The sequence below is a fragment of the Alligator mississippiensis genome, chromosome 2 (genome assembly GCF_030867095.1).
Source record: "Alligator mississippiensis isolate rAllMis1 chromosome 2, rAllMis1, whole genome shotgun sequence".
In the NCBI taxonomy this organism is placed as follows: domain Eukaryota; kingdom Metazoa; phylum Chordata; order Crocodylia; family Alligatoridae; genus Alligator; species Alligator mississippiensis.
Window position 1 is genome coordinate 151,107,616 of NC_081825.1, and position 24,037 is coordinate 151,131,652.

Sequence of the window (24,037 nt, forward strand, 5' to 3'; positions counted from 1 at the left end):
GGGAGTCTGGTGGCCCAGCAAATTAGATTGAGTGTGTGAGGCAGGGTAAGGTGGGAACAGGACACTGTAAGGTGACATCAGGGTGGCACTAAGGCTGGATCTGGGTGTGCAGGGACCTGGCCCATGGACTGGCTCCATGGCTTATAATGAGCTAGGAAGTCAACTGACTCACTCAGTGTTGCCTGAATAGAAATGCTGCTGCCACTGTCAAGCTGCTGGCTTTGAATTTTTGGGTGTAGCAGGAATCAGGGGGGCTGGGGGGGGGAGGGGCTGTGAGTGCACATCCCTCTGGATCTGCCGCTGAGTATTGAAGGGATAAGATGATGCAGGTGTACATAGAGGGTCTCAGGCACATGGGGATGGCCACAGTTGTGGGGGAAGGATGCTGGTGTATGATGCTTGTTTTAGGGCAGTGGTGCTCAGCCTGTTGCCCCCAAGGTCCAGATGAAAGGGCACAGTGTCAGTCTGAGGGCTGGATTGGACCCGGGCCACTGAGATGGGGTTCTGGGGGCTCTGTATTGCCTCTGCTTGCCAGGATTGGGCTCCAGCCCCACCTCGCCTGGCATTTCCTCCTACTGGGATTGGGCTTCAGGTGCCCCACGCTGCCTCCACCTGGTCCCACAAGCCAGCATTGAGCTTCAGGGCCCCACACCAACCCCTGGCCCCATGTGTGGGACAAGGCCCAATGACGGCCTTTGTGCCTGATTTAAGTGCAAGGATCACAGTCCCAAGGGGCTCCCCACAACCCCACCTGGATGGTATCTGGCCATAGGCTGGGGGTTGAGCACCCTGGTTTAAAGCAGTGGTTCTCCACCTCGTGAGACTCAACCTTGGGAAATGCCAGTGTACATACCTGGGTGAGTGTACCAACCGGGGGGGGGGGGGGCGTGTATGTATACAGAAGTGTGTGTATACATGGGGGTATGCGCGTGTGTGGCCACACGGGGGGGTGCTTACAGGGGTGCATGAGTGCGTACACAGGTGTGTCTGTGTGCATGTGGGGTGCGTGCGAGTATGCAGAGGCGCGCGCGTGCGTGGGCACGCGGGCTGTGCGTGTGCCTGTAGGCGGAGTGTGCGCACGGAGCAGCTCGCCCCTCCCCGGCGCGTCGGGCGCTCGCGGCGGGGGCGCATGGCGGCTGCGGCGGGAGGCGGCCGAGCCGGGGCTGGGCGCGAGCAGCTGGAGCTGGAGCTGGTGCGGGACCGGGACCCCGCGGGCGGCCCCGGGCCGCTGCCGCCCTCCCCGCCGCTGCCCGCCTGCTCCCGCCAGGCCTGGAGCCGCGACAACCCGGGCTTCGAGCCGGAGGACGAGGGGGCGGCCGGGGCCGGGGCCGGGGCGGGCGCTGTGCTGCAGATGGAGCTGGAGGCGGAGTGGGGCCGCCGCGCCCCCGCCCTGGCCCCGAGCAGCGGCGACCCCGCGGGCGGCCGGCGGCGGCTGCAGCGCGGCCCCGACCCTCCCGGGCTGTCCCTGACCCCCGGGCCCGGCCCCGCCCGCCGCGCCTGGGCCAAGCGCCTGCTGCGGCGCCTGCGAGGTAAGAGCCACCCGCGGAGGCACCCTCGCCTCTGGGGTGTACTCGTGCGTGTGGCCAGGGTGTGTGTGGACACGGGGTGTGTTTGTACACAGGGGTGCGCATGTGTGCACGCATGTGTGCTCCTGTGTGCACATGTCTGTGGGTGTGCCCGGGGGGGGAGGGGGAGAGTGGGGTGCAAGGAGATGAGGCAGAGCTTGGGCTGCTTCCCTCTGCAAGCCCAGGGCAGTGTTGGGCATCCAACTGCTTTGCAAGCTGGGCACCCTCTGATGCGAGCCTGGGCAGGGGGCAGCTGGATGCCCTCAGGCCTGAGGCAGGCGGCTTTGCACTGGACGGGATTGGAGGCACTGTTTGCCTTGGGGACTTGCTGATTCCTAAAGGCATGAGCTGGCATCAGCTCTTGCCCACCTGGATTAACATTGTGGCAGAGGGCTGGTAACAGTTTGGGGCTCCTGAAGCTCCTTGCCCCTGGGTTGTCTGCGTGTTCACCTCTGGAGCTAGTTTTATGTGCTCACTAGGCTAGGAGTGCTCAAGCTCCAGTTCACATCTGCCTTGTGAGGCTCCCCAGGGATCAGGCCACCCTCCCTCAATGCCAGGTTCCCAAGCCCTGTGTGAGCCACCTCTGCCCAACAGGCCAGGCTGGGGCTGAACCATGCCCCCTTTCTCTCCTGGCTGGATCAGGGCTGGGTCATGCCCCTTCCCATTTTCCCCTACACCCATGCAGGGCTGGGCTGGGCTGGGGTAAGCTGATGGAGAATAGGTTTAGGTTAGAGATCAGAAGGCAATATTTTACAATTAGGGTGGCCAAACTCTGGAACCAACTTCCCAGGGAAGTGGTCCTTGCCCCTACCTTGGGCAAATTCAAGAGGAGGTTGGATGATCACCTGTCTGGGGTGGTGTGAACCCAGCATTCAGTCCTGCCTGTGGCAGGGGGTCAGGCTAGATGTTCTGTTCAAGTTCCTCCTGACCTTAGCTACTATGAAACTATGAAGCTGCCTTCCCCTGTGTAGCTGGATCGGGACCAGGCTGCTCTCTGCTCTCATCCCTTCTGTGTAGCCAGATGGGGCCCTGCCATGCCTGCCCTCACCACTCACTGTGCCGCCCCCTCCCTTCCCCCCAACTTGTGGCTGCCTGTGCTGTCTGTCCCTGGGGGAGCAAGCAGGGAAGGGTTAACCTGTCTCCCTAGTAGCAGCAATACTTCCTGTGCCTTTTCATTTATGCAGTTTCCATCCGGAGTCCCATCAAGTCCTGGGACCCTCCTGGTCAAACTCTTCCTGGCTCTAGCCAAGCTGGCAATATACTTGACCAGGAAGGAGGCTCTGGCTAGAGGGATTTCCAGGGACTGTGGGGCTGTTTTTCTGTTCCTGGTCCATTTACACCTCTGAGCAGAGTTTCACTGAGCTGTGTCCATTGGCTTCTTGGACTCATCGGTGGGCTAGTGGGCGCTGTTCAGTGTGCTTTATTTGATGTCCTCCCTCGGTGCACTCATTTTGCACCTTTGACCGTCTCTCCCATCCCTATTTTGTCCTTTAGTTGTCCCAAGCGATCTGTGATGTAACCTTAGCGGCCCTCCTCATCAAAGGGGGCTTAGATTTACTTGGTGGGCTTTGGCCCACGCTCTGGAATGGCCTATCAAAAGGCTGGCCTGTCTGCCTGCCTGTCCGTTGCCACTGCTGCTCTCTGAGTCATATTCAGCTTGGAGAAGAGCAGCAACTGGGGATGGGGGGCAGGTTAACCCTTTCTTGCCAGCTCCCCATGTACAGATAGCATAGGCAGTTGCAAGTAAGCATTTGGGGGGCGGGGGGGGAGGAGGACTGGAATGCATGGGTGGGATTCTTACCTTTCTGTCCTCCAGGTCCCTGCTGGCTTGAGACTAGCTGGTTGGCAGGCTTGAAAGCATGATTCTCAAGATAAACTCAAAGATTTCAAATTGGTTTTACCACCGTGAATTCCACTCTGACCTGCTATGGTCTTTCTGAGTTCTTTGTGACAGAAGACTTGCTTTATTGTTTTTCTGTACCCAAAAAATGAGTGAAAACAAAGCTGGCATATTCTGAGAGGTGCCTTGATTTAAAAAAAGATTGAGAACCACTGCACTGTGCAATAAGTGTGTGTGTGTATAGGGAGACTGAAAAATAGGCAGTAATGTCTAATTATATATTGTATAACAAGTATAAATGTGTATACTAAAATCACTCTGTTATCTGAGTGTGTAAATCTAATGCTTGGAAAAGGAGTTGACTCAATAGTTGTAGAAAATGAAATCTTCTTTTGCTTAGAAACAGGTCTGGTCTCCAGGCAGTTATAACAGAACTGTGAATTCCCCTGCATATCTACTTCACCATGGATCTGGAAGGATTGTTTTAAAGTTTTTGACTATCTTGTTAGAAAATTGTATTGTTGGAGTATACCTGCAAGCACTAAGTTAGATGGTATGATGGTGATCGTGACTTAGTGGGCTCATCTACACATGCAGTTAATGCTCACGTATAAACTCTGGAGCACATTGCTCTGGAACTTATTTGTACACAGCACATGGGGTCACAGAAGCCTGAGTTGGCAGGGGGGACCTGGGGGGGTCAGCCTACCAGCCCAGGGCTGCTCTGACTGGGCTCCATGTGCTGCATAATGGCTGGCTGGGGCACAAGTGTGCTTCTGTGCAGGAGCTGCCTGCCAGCTAACCCTGTACTGAATCACCCTGTGCCCCAGCCACCCAGGGCAGCATCTACATGTGCACTGCTGCATGTGAAAAATCATTACCCTGTTGTGGGGTTTATTAGTTTTGTGTGCCCTAATAGGGGCACACGTGTAGACTCCGAGATGTTTACTGTGCAGTGAATCAGTCAACTGTGCAGTAAATGTCTCGTGTAGATGTGCCCACTAGGTGTTAGTGTTGCATTGTTTAACTTGCTACTGCCACAGCTCAGTCATATTTTGTGCCGCAACAGTGTCAACAAGCGACTATACTAATTTGATCTATACTGTTGTTAAATGGCTTTTGGTTGTTGGTTTGTGGATTTTCACTTGCCTAGTGTAGAGTTTATTTATATTTCCAAAAAGGCTCCCCTCCCCCTCTTCCTTTTTAATGCCCTGAGCTGTCTAGTCAAGTAAGATCTTAAAATTGGTTAACTGCTTCACACTGGGAGTCTGGGACTGGGAGACATGGCATACTAAAGAGTTCAAACCTTGTGTTGAAACTTAAGCTCTTGAAAGGCATTACAGTTAAGGCATGATAAACTAGTTAGTCACATCTTAAGTAATGACCTAGCCACACATTCATTCAGTTAAAGGGGTGATAAAATGAGGAATAAGCCACAAAGTTATTACACAAAATATGCATAATCACTTTTGTGGTTGATTCCTATCATTTTAAATTAAACTCAGTTATTTGTACACTAGTTCGGGTGAGTGGACATTGGCTCAAGTAGAAATATATTTTTCTGGCTGAGTCTTTCAGTTTGCCACTTTATACCTGAGTTATAGGTATCAGCACTGGAGAGGAAAAATTTGTCAGGGGAAAGAAGCTGTTTGGAAACAGGATTGTTAGACATCTGGGCTGAGGGCGGGGGTTTTAGCCTAGTGAAAATGTCTCAGACCAGCTATGCCGTTTGGAATGTAATACCTAATGGTAACTTAAATTTGTTTTTCTTTTTCTGTTGCAGGCCGGAGGTGTAGGCTCACCTTGGTTCACCATATTCTGTCTGGTGTGATACTCCCACATGCAGCCTTTTGGTGAATGTTTTAGTTCTCTTCAAATGACTATGCATGATCGCACCAGTGAAGCATGTGCTTTAAGGAACCTGGTGGGCCTACACTTCAGGGTTTTGCAATGCAAAAAAATACAGGGTCAAGTTTTGAATGACATGAACAATGACCCTTTCATTTGCCTAGGACTTTCAGCCTATACTGGTAATATTTTACTGAAATGCATAAGGCACTTATCAGCTGTAAAACAGTGTTGTTTTGTCTTGTATTAATGTATATGGGCCCAGTATTAATTTTAGGTGCTTAATGCCTCAACATCCATTGACTTGAGTATAATTTTGAGTAAATATTGACTTCAGTATAATATTTAAAATGTAAGTTACAGCAGCATAGAGCCTGACTTACTAGTGTGCCATTTCTCAATTGGGTCTTTTACATCCTTTACTACATAGATCTCTATTTTCAAGATTTACAGGTGGCATTAATTTTTTAAATATTTATAGGGACTACTTACACTTGCTTAACACATAAGTAGTTATAGTTGTCACTAAGGAAGCTGGAGGTTATTGGGTACTCTGTGAAAGGAAGGTTCCAAATTTGACATACAAAAAGAATCCTTCAGCCTGTTTTAAATGTGCTGAACACCTCTGTGTTGAAGGCTACTGAAATTGACTGCAGAGTAGTTAAAAGAAGTGTTCAGCCTAACATTGGAAATGCATCAAATTATTGTTGCGATTTTTATGGAGAATGAGGTACAGGAGACCCTCGCCATTTGTGGATTTGCGGTTTTGAATATTCGTGGTGCGTCGCACCAACCCACGCTCTCTCCCCGCGCAGCATGATGACACTTTGTTACTACGCTTTGGTGATACTTTTACATTCAGTACGTTGCAATATTTCAGCATTAATCCATACCCTTAATCGTGGAACCTAAAAGAAAAGTGAATGATAGTTCAGCGAGGATCCAGCCTGTTTATCCTAGCCTATTATCGGTACAGTATAGTATTCACAGGTTTCTCCATTCGCGGGGATCTCTAGAACTTATCCCCTGTGAATGGCAAGAGTCTCCTGTACTTGAATATGGGAACAAAGAAAGGATAGTATAGTGAACATCTGTTAGTAGAAACCCGTTAATGTCCCAGTGCTATGTTGCTCTGAAGTGGCTGTTGCTATTACAGGGAGTGTTGTGTGACTACATGGCAAGGAACATGTTTTCAGGCAAATGTTGCTGATAAGCAATTATGGTTCTCAGTGATGCAGATAGATGTCTTAATTCATTTTAGCAAGAGGCAAGGATTTTTCTAGGCTGATGATGCAGGTACTCTAGTGAAGTTTTAATTCAACATGTTCTGCAGTGAGCTGTTAGAGTAATTAAGTAGTGTATGTATAGGCAACTAGAAGCAAGCCAGGTGTTAAATAGTACTCAGAGTTATCAAATTTGTTTTGATGGGTTATCCAAACAAATCCTGTTCTAACCAACCACTCAGAGAGATAGATACAAAGCCTATTTTAGGATGCTGAAAAAAAAGACAGGAGCATTCGGGCAGTAGCGTGAGCAAGTGTGTTGGCTTTTTATTTTTGTTGACTTTTATACACAATTCTAACAAGTCACATCAAAGTACTTTAAATTTATTTTTATTTTTCACTTGTCTGTATCACAAAACAACAGGATTTTTGCATGACTGCCAGTCTCAGTTAATGAGAGCGCCAGTATTGAATAAGTAGAAGCTTTTCTCATTTAGGATTGAGGTATTTGTTATTGGTGAGTAATGTACTGACAGCTAGAGCTTGGCAGTCTTGTCAGTTTGATTCACTGGCTGTTCCAAATTTCTCCCTGTTTGAGGTTATTTTCCTGCCTTTCCAGTGAAGCTTCCTAATGCATTCTGTTCTCCTAAATGCTCTGTCTGTTGAATGTTGTTCTTGGTGACTCTTCCAAATGTCCTTCTTTTGCTTTCCTGTTCCCCTTTCCAGAGCGTCCAGAGAACTTGGCATTCTTGGAATTCTGCATGGTAATAACTGTAGCACTTATCAGTAAATTCTTCAGCCTTGGTTTGTAGCACAACTATAAAATTGTTTTCTTGTAATGGTACCAACTCCTGCTCTTTGTATATTAATGAAAGGTTATTAAAAATGAAAACAGAGAGGAAAATAGTGTTCATGTCATTACTCACTGTGCTGAAATGTTGAATTATTTTCCCCTCTGGCTTTGTGGCTGGGTTACATCTTGAATTGCTGTGATTTAATGACTTCTAAAAATATTTGTCATGCTTTTCACTCCATCCAGGAAGAGCACACACCAACTGCTGAAGCTTCCTTAGCCTGACGAAGGGTTTTTGAACCCGAAAGCTTGCTTAATAACTATTCTCCAACCATTTGAGTTGGTCTAATAAAAGATATCAAATTCACCCAAGGAACCTTGTCTGCCTATGTCCTTGGATCAACACAGCTACAACCCAAACCCTTTGTCATGCTAATGCTTTTGGAATGAACCTTTAACATTACATAAAAATGAAAGACCGAAACCTTATTATCCATGTCTCTTCCTTTCTGGACAGCTTTTATTTGGTATCTGGATTATTCACATTTCTTGTATATATTTGTAGGTACTGTATTTTTGCTTCACACTCACGTTAGTTTGCTTTAACCTGTCATTGTTGACTTCAAATTAGTGTGGTATTTTGAAGTGGTTCATTATTTTTCCTGGAGATTTTTAGATCACTTTATTTACATGTGCTAATGATGTAAAGGGGATTGTTTAACTCCTTGCTACCTAAAATATCTGAAAATGGAGAAGGATAAAACATTGGTAATCCTCCAAGGGAGGGGTGTCAAATATACAGCCCATAGAGCTGCTGTATTTGGCCTACCAGGTTAGTAACAGGCCACTGGTGGCTGTGGGGTGACTGGGGGGGAGTGGCTTGCTGTGAATTTGGGGCCTTGGACCCTAGTGGACTTGATCAGCAGCAGGAGGGTGAATGAGGCCCTGGTCAACCTCCAGTCACTTTGCGTATCGCCACTGCTGTAATCCCAGGTTCTTGGCTGTTGCCCCTCCCTGCTGCCACTGCCCTGTGCCTCATGCTAGACCTGGAGCCATCATCATTGCGGGCTCACATGCTGCAGCTGAAGTGGCTGCCTTGGCACAGAACATATCATTGGCAGCAGCTTCAGCTCTGGCATGGCGCACATGGAGGAAACTGGTGCAACCACTGCTTCTATGTGCACCATGCAGGAACTGCAGCTGCTGCTGCCACCACCACCACCACCAGAGCTCCTGGTACCCTGGGCTGGATCCAGCCTACAAGGAGCCCTGTGGTCTGGATCCACCCCAGGGCAGGAAATGGGTTTGACACTGCTGTAAGGACAAACTAGGGGCTTTAATTAATTGAGGGTGACTTCTTTTGTTCCACTGAAAATTAGAACGTGTGGGAAGCTTTACTAAAGCCTCTGCTATCTTCCTGCCTTGGCTGTTGAGGGAGAGGAGGTAGTCTGCTGGTTATAGCAACATTTTTTGCAAATGTTTAATTTTCTGCATTCCCTTCTATATTGAAATAAAAAATAGGACCTCTACTGCAGATTCAGTATTAAAGTGCCTTTACTTCAGCTGCTTTGCTAGAACTAACATTCACCTAATTGTGCTTTCATGGTCATCTTTTTAAAACTGTAAATTGGGGTTTTTTTGGAAGATAAATGCCACTGAATGTCTTTGGGGAATTGTATGTGCTTGACTGCATAATGCTACCTAGCTAGCTCAAACCTGATTTTTCCCCCTTGTTTTTTACATTATGAATAGCATTTGTTATCTGCTTGTCATGTTGCTTTTTTGGTTTGTTTTTTTTTAAGTGCAAAGAAACTCCTTGGCCTCACTGTCTCCTTTCTGATTTTTAACTGCATAGTTGGTAAAACTGACAAGGAGCCATCAGTTTCCAGGCTAAGGCAGCCCAGAATTGACTCAGTTCTGTGGGTTTTAAAGCTGGTATTAGAGGAGTAAAGCACTGAGAAACAAGTTAACCAGACTTAATGGGGTGTGAAAAGTGTAGTCCACCTGTTCCATATTAACCAATATTGTTTATGTTGAGTTTCAGTAACTGCATAGACTGTTATTAGTGCTGACCTTAGGTAGTTAAATTGGAGTATGCGATAACACTGTTGGCAAATATTCTACAGATTGGTAAGAGATCCAGTGAGCTGCTTTCAGTTGGATAGGGGGGAACACTGTCTAATCGGTCAATATGTTCAAGTGCCTAGCCTCCTTTTGACGCACAAGAGTGATAAATTTAAGCAGTGTATGTATTAAATGAGATGGATTCCAATTTTTATTAAAAATGGAGCAGACATGGCTTAAGTATCAAAACATGTGGACTCTGCCTCCAGTCTGTTACTATGGTAGCTACTACGAGAGACCTTGTTCAATAATATTTCTCTCTTTAAAGGTTTGTGGGGTACAAGACTGATGGAAGAAAACAATACTAGCAGAGAGAGATACCTGAAAAGTGTGTTACGAGAACTGATCACATACCTGATTTTCCTTGTGGTCTTGTGTATCCGTAAGTACTGTAGTCAAAGCTTGTACTAATCATGTGTGACTCCTAGTTTTTTTTAAGGTAATATGAGAACTTTTAAACTAGGTTAACTGCATTTCCCCCCTTCTTAGCTACCCCTAGCCCTTCCCACCCAAATAAATAGTTCTTTGGCAGTTGCAGATTAAAGCTATTTACATAGCGGTTCCTATAACAGTCAGTGTTGCTGTCAGACACAATTATGACACATTTTTAAAACACTAAATATAACTGGTAATAGTGAAAGTTATCACTAAATGATTGGAGACAAACATTAAAGTTTAGAAAGTTACAGAGAAGCTATAATTTTATCACTGGACATAAAACCGATATTGCTGTGCACCAAAGTTCTTTGTAGTGGTGCAAGCGCAGGAGGCAGTAATACTTTTACCACTGTTAGGTTTTTGTCATTGCATGATAATGTGACACTGACTGTTCTAGACAAGTCTTCAGTCCTGTGCATGCAAATGCATTGCTGTGTCTTACAACCTTATGTGGAGAGTGTGATGCTAGATGCCAGAAGATGGAGAGCAAATGCTTAAAGCATGGGACTACCATTAACTTTCTATTACGTATTATTTGGTGTGGCATCCAGAAAGCCCAGTGGTGGAGGTCCCGTTATGTTGTACATATATGTATGACATCATGGTCCCTGGCTTAGTTTTCAGTTTTGTTTACTGGCTACCAACTAGAGAGGGGTAGGTTGATTCAGTGTTTTAGAAGGAACTGATTTTAATCCCTAATTAAGGGACCAGTGACTGAGTTGTAATGGTATTAAGAAAATAATGGAAGATACAACTGTGTAACTGTTTTAAGTTCATACTTGCAAAGCATGATGGGCACACTCATGTTACCTGGGACACAGCTGTGCAGTAACTAAGGTGGCCAGAAACATGCAGACACAATTATAAAAAAATTAATTTACAGAGTGCCACCTGAGCTTAGCTCTTGTTGCTTTTAGGTATTGCATAATGACATTGAAGGACCCATTGGTGATTAGCACGTTAGTGTTGCTTATATAGGAGCCTTGTCAATAATCCACACAACGTCATATGGAGTTTTGGTCAGACTCTTTTCAAACTAGTCCATCTCGGTCCTATGTTCTGTTCTTGGGAGGCTTTGGGCATTTTTATTTCACTTTTAAATGAGTTGAATAACTTTAAAGCACAATGTTTTATATTGTGAAACAAGTACTTTTCAGTGCATCATGGCAAAAGTGAACTGAATCATGTACTGACTATATTCCTGTATCTTGCGGCTTTCCTTTACCAATTTTGTGTGAAAAGTTGAACAGAATCATGTATAAGATTTCCTAATACAACAGGCACACAACTGGTGTCTTACCCTTTTTTAGTAGCTATTCATCAAGAAAAACTTAATGTTTTGTGCATGTGTTGTATAGGGTTGTTTAAAACTCTGAAACTATACATAGGATCCACAATAAGAGCTTTCTGCATGGTCTATGTTAGTGTATTGTGCATTTATGGTGGACATAACATTTCTTCTGCCAAAACTGTTAAAACAAGATGTATTTAACTTCTAACTAGGGGTGCACCGATAGAGATTTGGGGGGCTGAAACCAATAACAGATTTTTAAGGAGGCGAATCGGCCAATACCGATCCAATATCTGATACAGCTGTGTGCAGCTGGTAAATCTATTGTGGTGGAAGGGAAGGGGCGGAGGGGGGGCCAGATTGAGGCCCCTGCAGGAGGGAGGGAGTGCAAGAAAGCCAGTCAGCGAAAATGTAAATTGAGGCAGCTGGGAGGGAGGGGGGATGTAGCAAGTAAAAGTGGAGAGGTACCTGGGGAGTCAGATGTCAGGCAGGTTACAGTGCGTCATAAATCCAATGTCTGTATTGAGTCCGTGAATTTTTGTATCAAGGAGGTTGATTAAGTGAAGTTCATAGGCTCCTCTGTGAAAAGTGCTTTGTAAATTCCCTTTGAGGATCAGGACTGAGACACTAGAGAGAGAGAGTGTTTTTCTTGTGAGAAATGTGCCCCCACTGGTAGTTGGGTATTCTTGTCTTTAATAGATGTCCAGTGTACATTCATTCTAGTGCGCAGTTGTTGTTTGGTCTCTCCTATGTACTTTCTATCAGGGCATTTTGTGCACTGGATGAGATATGTAACGTTTCTGGAGGTGCAGATGTAAGATCCTGGAATAGTGATGGTTCTGTTGTGGGGTATAGGAATTGTGGGGGCACTGGAGATCTGTTGGTGGGTTTTCCATTCTTGTCAGGGCATGATTCGGATCCATTTGGTGTGTTTTGGGCTGTAGCAAGTTTGCTTCTGATGATGAGGTTAGCGAGGTTCGGTGCTTGTTTGAATTTACAAAACACTTTTCACAGACAAGCTTATGAACTTTACCAACTGACTGCTCAGTTGGTCTAATAAAAGATATCGCATCTACTCAAAGAACCTTGCCTGCCTGTTCCTTAGACCAACACGGCTACAACCAGAAACCCAGTTAACACACAAGTGACATGAGTTTTGCTTTCAACAGTTTGAGGGGCACTTTCATAGAAGCTGCTGCACCCATCTCCTTGAAACCTGGCAGGCTTCATGCCCTCAGAAGGGGCTACCATCCCTGCTATTTTCATCTAAATCTGCAAAAAAAAATTGACAAAGTTATAGGTATTTTAGTGATTTCCCATTATAGTCTATGGTCGAATCGGCGGCCCAATCTCCAGATCCGATTTGGCCAAATCGAATCTGAACAGTGACTCAACACTGAATCAAATCACTGTCCTTCTGAATCAGCCAAATCCAAATTGAATACTTGCCACTTTGCACAGACCCTACTTGCTAGTTTTTATTAATATGCCACAATTCAGGTTGTAAAATAGATTTTCTAGCACAATTGAGACAAAAATAACATTCTGACATTTTTTCACAGCTTCCTACCACACGTAGGCAACTAATCATGGTCAGTAATAATTATGCTATTGCATAGTACTAGAAATTAGTAAAGGTCTGAATATAACTTTTTAAGTAAAACCCCTGCAAATATCTTTAAAAGAGAGAGAGAAACAGACACTTTTCTGGTTATGATATTTGAACAAGCTAATTGTTAATAGTATAGCATACAAAATGGCTGAAATATATGGATTTTCTTATAGTCCATTTGTTCAAAAGTAATGCCAGAAAATTGGGATGACCAGTTCTGCTACAGACTTTTCCCTGGCAAAGCAGTTGTGAAGATATATCAGCACAGCCACAAAATCTACTCGCTCATCACCACAGTGATGACAAAACAAATATTTTACTTGGCTATACAAAAATATTACTGACTCCTAGCTAATATAATTTTGAATGGCTGGTTTTATTTTTTTAATGCTCCCTAGCTTAGCCACTGACATTTCATGTTTTCAGTCAGATGCGAGTGACTTGCAAACTGTTTACGGACAAAAGTAGAAATGCTTGATATATTTAAATAGAAAAAAACCACGTACTAACAGAAATATAAAATTGCACCACTGCTTTGGGTATAAGAATGATTTTGGTGTCCATTGAGGTTTTTCTTTAAGTATTCTTTATGCTACTGGTGTAGATATATTGGCATTCTGTTGTGTGCCCTAGTTTGTTAAAGGTATTAGCTACTACATTATTGTATCATCTAACAGTGCTCAGAACATCCCTAGGAGATGTGATAGTAAAAATGCAAGTAATTGATCCATATTGGCACTAGGGGAAATGCAGCACACAAGGCGTGTCTACATGAGATACTAAATATGTAGTAAACTAATTCTACTGCACATTAATGTGTCACAGCAAAAGCCATGGTACTGTACTAATACGTAGTAGAATTATTCTGCTGTGCATTAGCATCACTTAATGTCCCGGTTACTGTGCATTTAGTTAGCACCTATTATAACAGGTACTAAACTGAATGTGCCGTAACCACAGTGCATGAATGCATGTGTAGATGTGCCACAGAGAGGGGGAGACTTGGAGAGAGATATAAGGGGAAAAAAAACCCTCAGGATTTACAGCTTACTCCATTAGAGTTTTAGTGCTGCTGGAAACCCTAAGAGATCAGTCGGCTGAATAACTTGATGTGAACTTCCATTGAGTGCTCTGCACAGATATTGTGAATAATTTATCCTTTAAAATGTGTTTTGGGTGCGGGGGAGAACTGCTGGAAATTTTTACAGCATTTTATTTCAAATGGAAAGGAATGTGTTTTGTTTTCAAAATATTGCTCCCAAGTTCTTGTTTGCTTGTTTAACATGTCCTGAAGTTGTTTGTCTTTTAGGCTGGGCATAACTTGAATGGCAATTTTCCAGTAAAGTTAAATGCCAAAATAATTTAAATATTAATACTTTTAAAAAAGTAAATTGTCTGGAAAGTCTGTGCACCCCTATGGGTCTCCTTTGCCTGCTCTTGCTCATCACTGCTGTGCACTGGACTCTGCATCCAGGGTAAGCAAGGCTGCAGCAGGGGTCCTAAAAGCAGAGCAGAGCAGCCCTGGGCACAGGCCAGGGAGACCTGGGGAGGCAGCTGGGTGTTGAAAGGTGGGTGCAGAGAAATGCCTGGGGAATCAGGGGCAGATGATAGTCTAAGCCTGACAGCAGGCCACCAAGACTGCCCCCTGATTGGTTCCCTGTTTATTTAATTGTATTGGGTGAGTTTTGTCCCCAGGTGAATATTAGAGTTTGTAACTGTTTTGTTGCAAGTATGGCTGAGTGGGCCTGAGGAGAGTGAGTGAGGGTCTGAGAGAGCTGGACAGGGAGAAAAGGCCCCAGGGTGGACTTGGAGAAAAGAAATGGTCAAAGGGAGGACAGGGTAAAGTCCACGTTAGGACAGATGAAATTGGAATGGCACAATAAAGACTGGTTGTTTTGAAGCAGTGTGCTGTGCTGTTTGGGATTTTGGCACTCGGACCCCTCTTCCTTTTAAAAGAAGAAAACACTCTGAGCAGGGACATGGACATATCCCCTCCCCCTCACCCCCGGGGAATCTGGACAGACCCAGGGGAGGCGCAGCCCGGCCCAGGGGCAGTGAGGACCTAGTCAGGGAACTTCTGGAGGAACTAGACGTGTTCAAATCAGCAGGTCCTGACGATCTCCACCCCAGGGTGCTGAGGGAATTGGCAGAGGTCAATGCGGGACCCCTGGCACAGCTCTACCAGCACTCATGGTGCTCTGGAGAGGGGCCAGAGGACTGGAAAAGGACCGATGTGGTTCCCATTTTCAAAAAAGGGAGGAAAGAGGACCCAGGAAACTATAGGCCCATTAGTCTTACCTTGGTCCTGGGGAAGCTCTTTGAAAAAATTATCCAGGAGCACATCTGCAAGGGATCAGAAGGGGAGGTTATGCTTAGGGGCAATCAACATGGGTTCATTAGAGGCAGGTCCTGTCAGACCAACCTGGTGGCCTTCTATGACCAGGTCACAAAAGCCTTGGATGCAGGTGTCGCAGTGGACATAGTCTTTCTGGACTTTAGGAAGGCCTTCAATGCTGCCTCTCACCCCAGTCTCACTAAAAAATTAGGCGACTGTGGTGTCGACGTCTACACAGTCACATGGGTCACTAATTGGCTGGACCCACCACTCTCTGGGTGCGGCTAATTGGCTGGCTGCACCCAGAGAGTGGTGGCGGATGGGTTGTTTTTGACCTGGAGGGATGTGGGCAGTGGGGTTCCCCAGGGCTTGGTCCTCGGGCCCGCGCTGTTCAACATCTTCATCAGCGACTTGGATGAGGGGGTGAAAAGCACCTTGTTCAAATTCGCAGATGACACTAAGATGTGGGGAGAAGTGGGCATGATAGAAGGGAGGAATAGGCTGCAATCAGACCTAGACAGGTTACAGGGGTGGGCACATGAGAACAGGATGGATTTCAACACTGACAAGTGCAAGGTATTGCACCTGGGGAGGAAGAACCAGCAGCGCACCTACAGGCTGGGGAACTCCCTTCTTGTCAGCATAGAGGCAGAAAAGGATCTTGGAGTCATTATTGATTCCAAGATGAACACGGGCTGCCAATGTGAGGACGCGGTCAGGAAGGCTAACCACACCTTGTCATGCATCCACAGATGCAACACAAGCAGGTCCAAGGAGGTGATCCTCCCCTTCTATGCGACATTGGTCAGGCTGCAGTTGGAGTACTATGTCCAGTTCCGGGCACCACGCTTCAGGAGGGGTGTGGATAGCATTGAGAGGGTCCAGAGGAGGGCCACTTGCATGATCAGGGGGAAACAGGGTAGGTCCTATGAGGAGAGGCTAAGGGACCTGAACCTGTCCAGCCTCCACAAAAGAAGACAGAGGGGATCTACAAACTTTCCAAGGGGGACCAGCAGGCAATGGGAGAGTCCCTGTTCCTCCAGGCACTACTAGGACTAATGGCCATAAGCTGACTGAGAGTAGATTCAGGCTAGACATCAGGAGGTGCTACTTCACTGTCAGGGTGGCTAGGAGCTAGAACCAACTTCCAAGGGAAGTGGTGCTCACCCCTAACCTGGGGAGTCTTCAAAAGGAGGCTAGACAGTCACCTAGCTGGTGTCGTTTGACCCCAGCATCCTTTCCTACCCATAGCAGGGGGTTGGACTTGATGATCTGCTTAGGTCCCTTCCGACCCTACCAACTATAAAACTCCCTATTTCTTGGGAGCTGACTGAAAAGAAGGAGCTCCTAGAGGTAGTGATGCTACAGGTCACAAGGGACTGAGAAGAGCCAGGATCTCAAAGCCAGAGGCTTGTCTCCTGTGAAGCCATGCTAGAATTGGCTGCAGGGTTCCTTTCAGGAGAGGGAGACTGAATAAGGATACTTCTTGGGGGAGTTCCAAGGAAGAACTTTCCCTTTCCCCTTCAAAAAGGGGAAGTTTGATTCTTTTTTTGTGACAGATGGTGACTTTGCTGTTAACTGTCTGTGATATACAGGAGCCCTACTTATAATAAAATGAAATGTCCCAATCCTGTCCTTCTACATGAGTTGTATTACTGGACCTTTCAGAGGTTTATGCTGCCCCTAGCCACATTAAATGCCCTCTGCACAGTGATTCTGCTGTCACTGGGTTCTCTCAGCCTGGTTATGGTTGCATTTCTAGGGTAGATGAGTTGTTGGTTGTTTTTTTTTTTTTAAGTAGGTCCTCAACTTCTGTATTGGTTATGCCCTTTTTATACCTCCTGTAACAGTATGGGTACTGTAAAAAAAGAGGCCATGTCTTAGTGGTGGTATGCTCTGGCATTAAGTACACTATCACACTCTTTTTTTTTAATCGGTCCTGGTTTCAGTAAGCCTTAGTTTAACATCAAGTATGTAAATAATCCTGCCCCCATTCAGCAAAGTCTTTAATTGTGTGAGTAATCAAGTACTTCGATGTTAAGGATGGAGATTGCTCAAATACGTGGTTGATTCGGGGACGCTAGTTGGTTGTAGTGTCTGTTCTGGTTATGCAAGGGGAAAGCAGTATGTACATGAGCCAACACTATCCTATGTATAGTCTTTCTAATAGCGGATGCTGTCTCCTTTGTAGAGCAGGGATGTCAGGCTCATTTGGCCTTATGGGCCAAATCAAGACAGTGGTGCTCCTATAGGCCGGATCAAGAACCACCTCCAGCAGCGGGACAAGCAGTGGTGGCATAAACTTTTGACGATGCTTGAGCTCCTTTGTCATCTGACGCAGTCACAGGTTCTAACACTGCCATTGTTTGCTCTGCCATCGCCACTGTAATGAGTCCTGCTGCTTAATCCTAGGTGCAGATTCCCATTGGGACAAGTGACAGCAGTGTCAATTTCTGTGGCTCCCTGAGCCTCTGTGTTAGCTCAGGGAGCAACAGGATTAACACTGAAATCCTGGCCTGCTCCAGAAGCCCCACAGGCCATGTGTTTGACACAGAGCATTGCCCATATAGTCTATAAGAAGGATAATGTAAGACTGACGAGGATCACCATAGTATCACTGCTACAGCAGAGGCATTGTATGCAGGAGCCACATAAAAGTTGTTTTCTGACTGCAGGGGGTTTTCAAATATTTACAGGTGGAGGGAAACATAATTCCTGTGTTTACATGATAAGCTTAAAGACTGTCTAGCTTCCAGATGCTTGGTGCTGCACTGCTCACAGAATTTTGCTGTACAGCTGTCATATCCAGTGCTGGGAGGAGTAGTATGTCCAAGGGGAATCCTTGAGTGGTGCGAAGGTGCCATCTATGTCTCTGCAGAGAGCTGTAGTAATTTATGAATGGGAACTGGCCCTGCACACTGTGACCTGAGGATCAGAGACCTGCTGAAGGTACCTTTTTATGCTTTCTTTGGGTACCTCCACAATTGTGCTCTACAGTCCTTAGTCATGAGCAAAATATTAACTGGTATTCAGCATTTTCTGATTTAACATCCTCTTGAAGTCACTGCTCACTTTGTTTCATAAAACTTAATGTTTTGGTAGCTTGATAATATAATGAAACTGACTGAAAACTTAAGTTTTAACTTTCAGTATTAAGACTTCTGTTCTTGGTGTTCTTTCAGATTGGGAAACAGTAGAAGGGGGGCAAGTTTTTGTTTTAACACACAGCTGTTGAGCTTTAAGCCCCCAGGGGCCACATGTTCCATGAGCCATACCAGCGGAGGTCACACACTGTGGGTCACACCAGGCACACCATGGGGATGCACCTGATGCCATCCCCAGTGTGGCACTGTGCTTGAGTGCAATTTTCACCCTCTGCCCCCTGTACTGCTGCACTGCCCTGTCCCACTGTGGCAAAGACAGGAAGCAGCAGTTGGAGGGGATAATCCTGAGACTCCAGCTGCTATTGCAGCCAGAGCGATGGAGAGAAACGGTGGCTGGGTAAGACCCTGGGGGGCTGCACATGAAGTCCTCATGGGCTGCATGCTGCCTGTGGACCAACATTTGGATAGTCCTGTTCTAACATTTGTTCCTATTTAGAAATATCTCCATAATCTATGGAAAGTACAGCCTGGCATTTTCAAAATGAGCCTTTTAACTGAATTCCTCATTTCTCTTCTCCCTCTCCCTCCCCCTCCTTCCATCTCTTGCAGTGACTTATGGGATGGTGAGTTCCAATATGTATTATTATACAAGAGTCATGTCTCAGCTCTTCCTGGAAATGCCTATATCAAAGATGGAGAAAACTAATTATAAAACCCTGTCCACCATGGAGGACTTCTGGAAGGTATCCTAACAAATAAATCATTGTCACTGTAAAAACTAATTTTTATTCTGTATTCGTGACCCTAATCAGTACATGTTTCCTCTGTTCTTACTCTAGATGGTATTTGGCAAGTACTTTTAGACCCGTTCTGTCCAAAACGCTTTTGCCAATGTAGCAATGCCATTTAGTGGTATAGATTCTTTTTCATTTGTACCATTACTATACCAGCAAGAATTTTTAGTGTAGATGTAGCTATACTGACAAACTGCTTTCCTGGTACAGTTTATTTTCTTGTCGGAACTGGTATAAATCGTACTGACAAAAGCACTCTTGCTATAAGCTGTATAGGTTTACCAGTGTAGCAATGTCAGCAAGTTGCTCTTACTGCAGAAAAAGCAGCAGTTATGCAGTACGATTCATTAAAAAAGGTTTAATTTAAATATCCAAGTGTCACAATATTTCTGTTTCACTTCTGGATCAACAGATTTAAATCCTGGTTCAGGTTATCAGTGCTTGTAAACTGGGGGTGTCATACATAAAGTCCATGAGTTTGATCCAGGCCATGAAACCATTTCACCTGGCCCAGGTGAATTCTGAGGGTGTAATGAAATTGCCATTGAACCCAGCTATGGAGCCCCAGTGGGCAGCATGTCGGTAGTGGGGGCAAGTAACAATTGCATTAATCTGTGTTGCTGCCTGTCTCCCTGCTGTCACTTCTGGCTCCAGGTCTGGCCTGTTATTCTCCTTGTGCTTTGGATCTAGCCTGTGGGTGCTGGTGAGTTTGATATCCCTGTTGCATACTAATACAAGTACTTTGCAGGCCAGTAATGCAGATGCTGGTGTCTTAATAGATGATATACCTGAACAGCAGGTGCGTTGTGTTCATAGGCAGCTCCCACACCCAGTGGATTCTCATGCTTTGCAAAGCCAGCATGCCATTCGTTCAGTAGCCTTCAGCCTAGTGCTTCAATTCCTCCCAATTCTTCTGGAAGGCTGAAGTGCTAGCTGCATGTTGTGCCCATGGCCAGCATGCTGGCTGCTGCCTTATCAGTGATTTCTAGTCCTTCCAAGATAACATAATGGTTCAGGGAGCAGACCATGCAGTGCCTGCTGCTTCCTATTCAGTAGTCCATGCTCTAAGTCAAGATGCCACTCTCAGGGTGGCAACGGTAGTTCCGTTCCTGTGGCAGGTAAGATCACATACAACTGGATGGAAGGCAAGGCACCCAGTGGAAGGTGGGTTAATTGAGATAATAATAATTCAGATTCCAGTTACCTCCTCCTGTGTAGAGCAGTGTGTTATTAATACAGCCTAGAAACAAAAAGACAATCTGTCAGAGGGGCTACCAACACCCCAATTCACAGTTCATGAGAACACAGTTAAGCAAAACTATGATGTACCAGGCTGTCCAAGCTACCTCCAAGAACAGGGTTGTGCATAATACAGCCCATGAACCTGATCTGGTCCACTGAGGGATTTTATCTGGACCACAGCATGTCCCTTGGCCCTGCCTGGCCCAGGCATGGGGGGTGCAGCACAAGCTGTGGCACATGTGGCCATTCCCGCTGTCCTCGGGTGCACAGGTGGGCTGGGGAGGCGCAGGGGTTGGACTCTGCTTCCTGACAGCCGTGGCAGTAGTGGCTCCTGGCTGTCACTGCCAGTGTTCCTGCTGTTTGACCCGGCTCCATTGCTTGGGCACCGCAGTGCGCGTGCGCGCCCCCCCGGCCGCTCACTGCCAGGGGTGGTGGATGAATCGGGTGGGTTGTCACTGCCAGTGTTCCTGCTGTTTGACCCGGCTCCATTGCTTGGGCACCGCAGTGCGCATGCGTGCGCGCGCCCCCCCCCCCCCTCCCGCCGCTCACTGCCAGGGGTGGTGGATGAATCGGGTGGGTTGGAAGGGTTTCTTTGGAGACTGGCCAAGACACCCCTGTGAGCAGGGCCTGCTTGGCCAGGTGCATGGGATAGGGTGGTGGGCGGGTGGGGAGTGGGATAGATGAGTTGGCAGAGCTGGGGCTAAGGCCAGGATCGCGAGGCGGTGACAGCTCAGGGCCACGTACAGAGTCAATTGTGGCTCTGCCTGGTGTCCTGGCCCCATGCTGTTACCACCCTGCAATCCTAGCCCTTCTTGCCCTGCTCCCAGATGCTACTCCCTGCCTGCCTCTGGCTCAATCCCATCTGCGCAGCCAACCACATCCTGCCCATGGGGGGGTCCCAGGCTGGTCTCCATGGAGACTCCACTGGCCTGCTCTGTCCAGTGCCACAGACCACTTAAAGAGTTTTGGTGGGTTGGGGGGGGGGCGTTGCTGATTCAGCCTGTAACAGCTCACCAAACCTTCCTAAGTGTCTCTTCAAGCCAAATAATTGCCAACCCCTGTCCAAGAACATTCACAGCTCTTAGCTGCGCAGAAGATGCAGCAGTAGGAGGCTTGCTCACTATTGGACCCAGGGCGAGGCTCAGGAGATCACCTAAAAGTTTGCCCAAGTTTGGGGCAACAGCTGGCTGCTCTGAATGCGGTACTTCCTAGTAGGGTTGCATCTCGGCTCTCTGCACTTTTGCTCGACATTTAAAGCAGTTCTAGATCACGCTTTTGCAAAGATTGAGTGAGCTTAACTTTAAGCACATGAATGGTCCTGTTGGTTTCAGGGATACTATTTGCATGCTTAGAGCTTAACATTTCCATAACTTTTTGTAGAATTTGAGCTTTTGTTTGGAGGTCATTGACCTTCAGATTCTCTCTGAGCCACCACAGTGCCCTTGTATCACAATCTCCCCTTGCCCTTCTTGGTGTAAGAACAGGGTCATTGAGTGGTTTGGGCCACTCTGGGGTGGTTGGTGCTATATGGAAAATGTTATAATGATTTTTAGTGCAAAATTATTTTGAATTCCTCTAGTTCTCTTTTTCCCTCATCCCTAAAACACTATTTCACAATGAAGCCTTAGTAAAAGTCTTAAAACTATCTTTCCGTGAGTGTGTCTACACAAGACACTGTAATGCACAATAACTATTCTACTGTGCATTAATGTGTCATGGCAAAAACCGTGCTAATGCATAGTAGAATTTGTCAACTGCGCATTAAGTGTAGTAGACAGTTTGCCTTTGCTACTGTGCATTAGCGCAGTCCAGTGCATCTTTATATAGTACCTCATATTAGAGGTAATAAACTTACTGTGCAGTAGCAAAGGCACATTAATGAACCTGTAGATGCACCCAATGGGACTTAGGCTCCTAAATCGCTTGAACTGTTGAAAATTCTAGCTCTTCTGGTCAACAGCAATTTTTCATAATTATTTAAACAATGCTGATACATTTCCATTTATTTGTACTTTAAACTACTATATTGTCTTGTGTGTGATCTGTGTTTTTATTTGACTCTGAGATATCAAGTGTAACGATTAAGAAATGCTATATGCTGTTGAATGGGTGATAGCATGGAGTAGGGTTTGTGTGTGTGTGTGTACTTTAATTCCAAAAGATAATGGCCACAAAGAAGCTGTTCATTTTATGGGGGCCCAGGATTATTTAGTCTTCTCCCTTTCCTTCCTTTGCTACAGTCAAGGTAGCATAGCTAGCATACTTCTGATCATGATGGATAGAAGAAAATTCCCCTTTTGCCTAGCAACACTTAATTTTCCAGAAAAGTTGTTTCTAATTAAATCTGTATAGCAAAATCATTTTCTGTTAAAAGCAAAAAATTGGCATTTGTAATAAAAATGCCTCCATGGCAAGAATGAATGTGGTTAAAATATTAAGTGTTAGCTGCAAGTAAACTGATCAGCTCTAAAATTATTCTGTCTTTTTCCTCAGTTCACAGAAGGTCCTTTGTTGGATGGTCTGTACTGGAAGGTGTGGTACAATAATAAAACCATGGCAGAAAATAAAAGCTTCATTTACTATGAGAATCTGCTTTTAGGGGTGCCTCGTATTCGGCAGCTGAAAGTGAGAAATGGATCATGCTCAATACCTGATGATTTAAAGGATGAAATTAAAGAATGTTATGATGTCTATTCTGTTACTAGTGAAGACAAGGCTCCATTTGGGCTCCGAAATGGAACTGCGTATGTATTTCTTTCACACAATCAGAGGGCAAGGGAACAGGCCTTATGAAAAGAGGCTGAGAGCCATGGGACACTTCAGCCTGGAGAAGCGCAGGTTCAGGGGTGACTTGGTGGCAGTCTTATAACTGTTCACCAGAGCACCCCAGGGTATGACAAGGTCCAACAGTCACAAATTCCTGCAAGACTGTTTTAGGCTGGACATAAGGAAAAACTTCACTGTCTAAGCCTCCAAGGCCTGGAACAGACTCCCCTCCAGATGTGGTGCAAGCACCTACTCTGGACTCCTTTAAGAAACAGTTGGTTGCTTATCTTGCTGGGATCCTTTGACCCTAGCTGACTTCCTGCCCAGATGATCTTATGAGGTCCCTTCCGGCCCTTAATGTCTATGAAAATGTGCATAACCAAAATGACAGTATTTTATTTTCTGAAGATGTTCTTAACCAGTTCCCCAGTAGCTGCCAAATGCAATATTTTAATTCTTGTGTGCTCTGTATGTAAACTCTTGATTTCCAGATAAATTCAATTCCAGGTGATTTATTTATTTTTTTGCACCCCTATAAAGTCATCTTGCACAGTTTTGCAGAAGAACGTGTGCTTGGCCCAGTTGGTTTAGATGTGTCCAAGTTGCCCCCAATGGTTATTTCCCTTGTTAGGAAATACACTGTGCTCTAAGCATAGACTGGATTCTGAGGACCTCTGGATTCTAATGCTGGGTTTTTTGCTTTACCCACTATGAGGTTTTGGATTAATGATCTCCCTCAACCAGAAAACAGGGACTATTTGGCTGTGCAGATTACTTTGTAAAGTACTGTATAACCCAGGGGTGGGCAAAACGGCAGAGCCAGCTGGCAGCCTAACTCCATTTCCCAACAGGCCCTACCTGGGTGGCTCCAAGCTGGTCTCCTTGGAAACCCTGGGAGTGATAGGGCCATGACAGTATGGGGTCGCAAAACTGGGGCTCTGTCCTGGCCCTGCACTGCCATGACTGCATTGCTCCTGGGGTCCCCATGGAGACTGGCCAGGAGCCACATGGGAAGCTGCTTCAGGGCTGGGATCTTGGGGCAGTGACAGCATGGGGCTGCAG

At 46.0% G+C, this 24,037-nt stretch overlaps 1 protein-coding gene across 2 annotated transcripts in view; it reads left to right on the forward strand.

Moving 5' to 3' along the window:
* Nucleotides 1-1,102: 1,102 nt before the first annotated feature.
* PKD2 (polycystin 2, transient receptor potential cation channel) overlaps nucleotides 1,103-24,037 on the forward strand; it is a 57,077-nt gene continuing 34,142 nt past the window's right edge. Inside the window, exons 1-4 of one of the 2 annotated variants that reach the window (XM_019488129.2) lie at nucleotides 1,103-1,529; nucleotides 9,662-9,775; nucleotides 18,783-18,916; nucleotides 22,703-22,953. In XM_019488129.2, the coding sequence (XP_019343674.2) occupies nucleotides 1,130-1,529; nucleotides 9,662-9,775; nucleotides 18,783-18,916; nucleotides 22,703-22,953 (899 nt within the window). In that variant the 5' untranslated portion in view covers nucleotides 1,103-1,129. Of the gene's footprint in view, nucleotides 1,530-9,661; nucleotides 9,776-16,941; nucleotides 18,019-18,782; nucleotides 18,917-22,702; nucleotides 22,954-24,037 lie in introns of those variants that run through there. The other variant, XM_019488130.2, reaches the window with a different exon arrangement.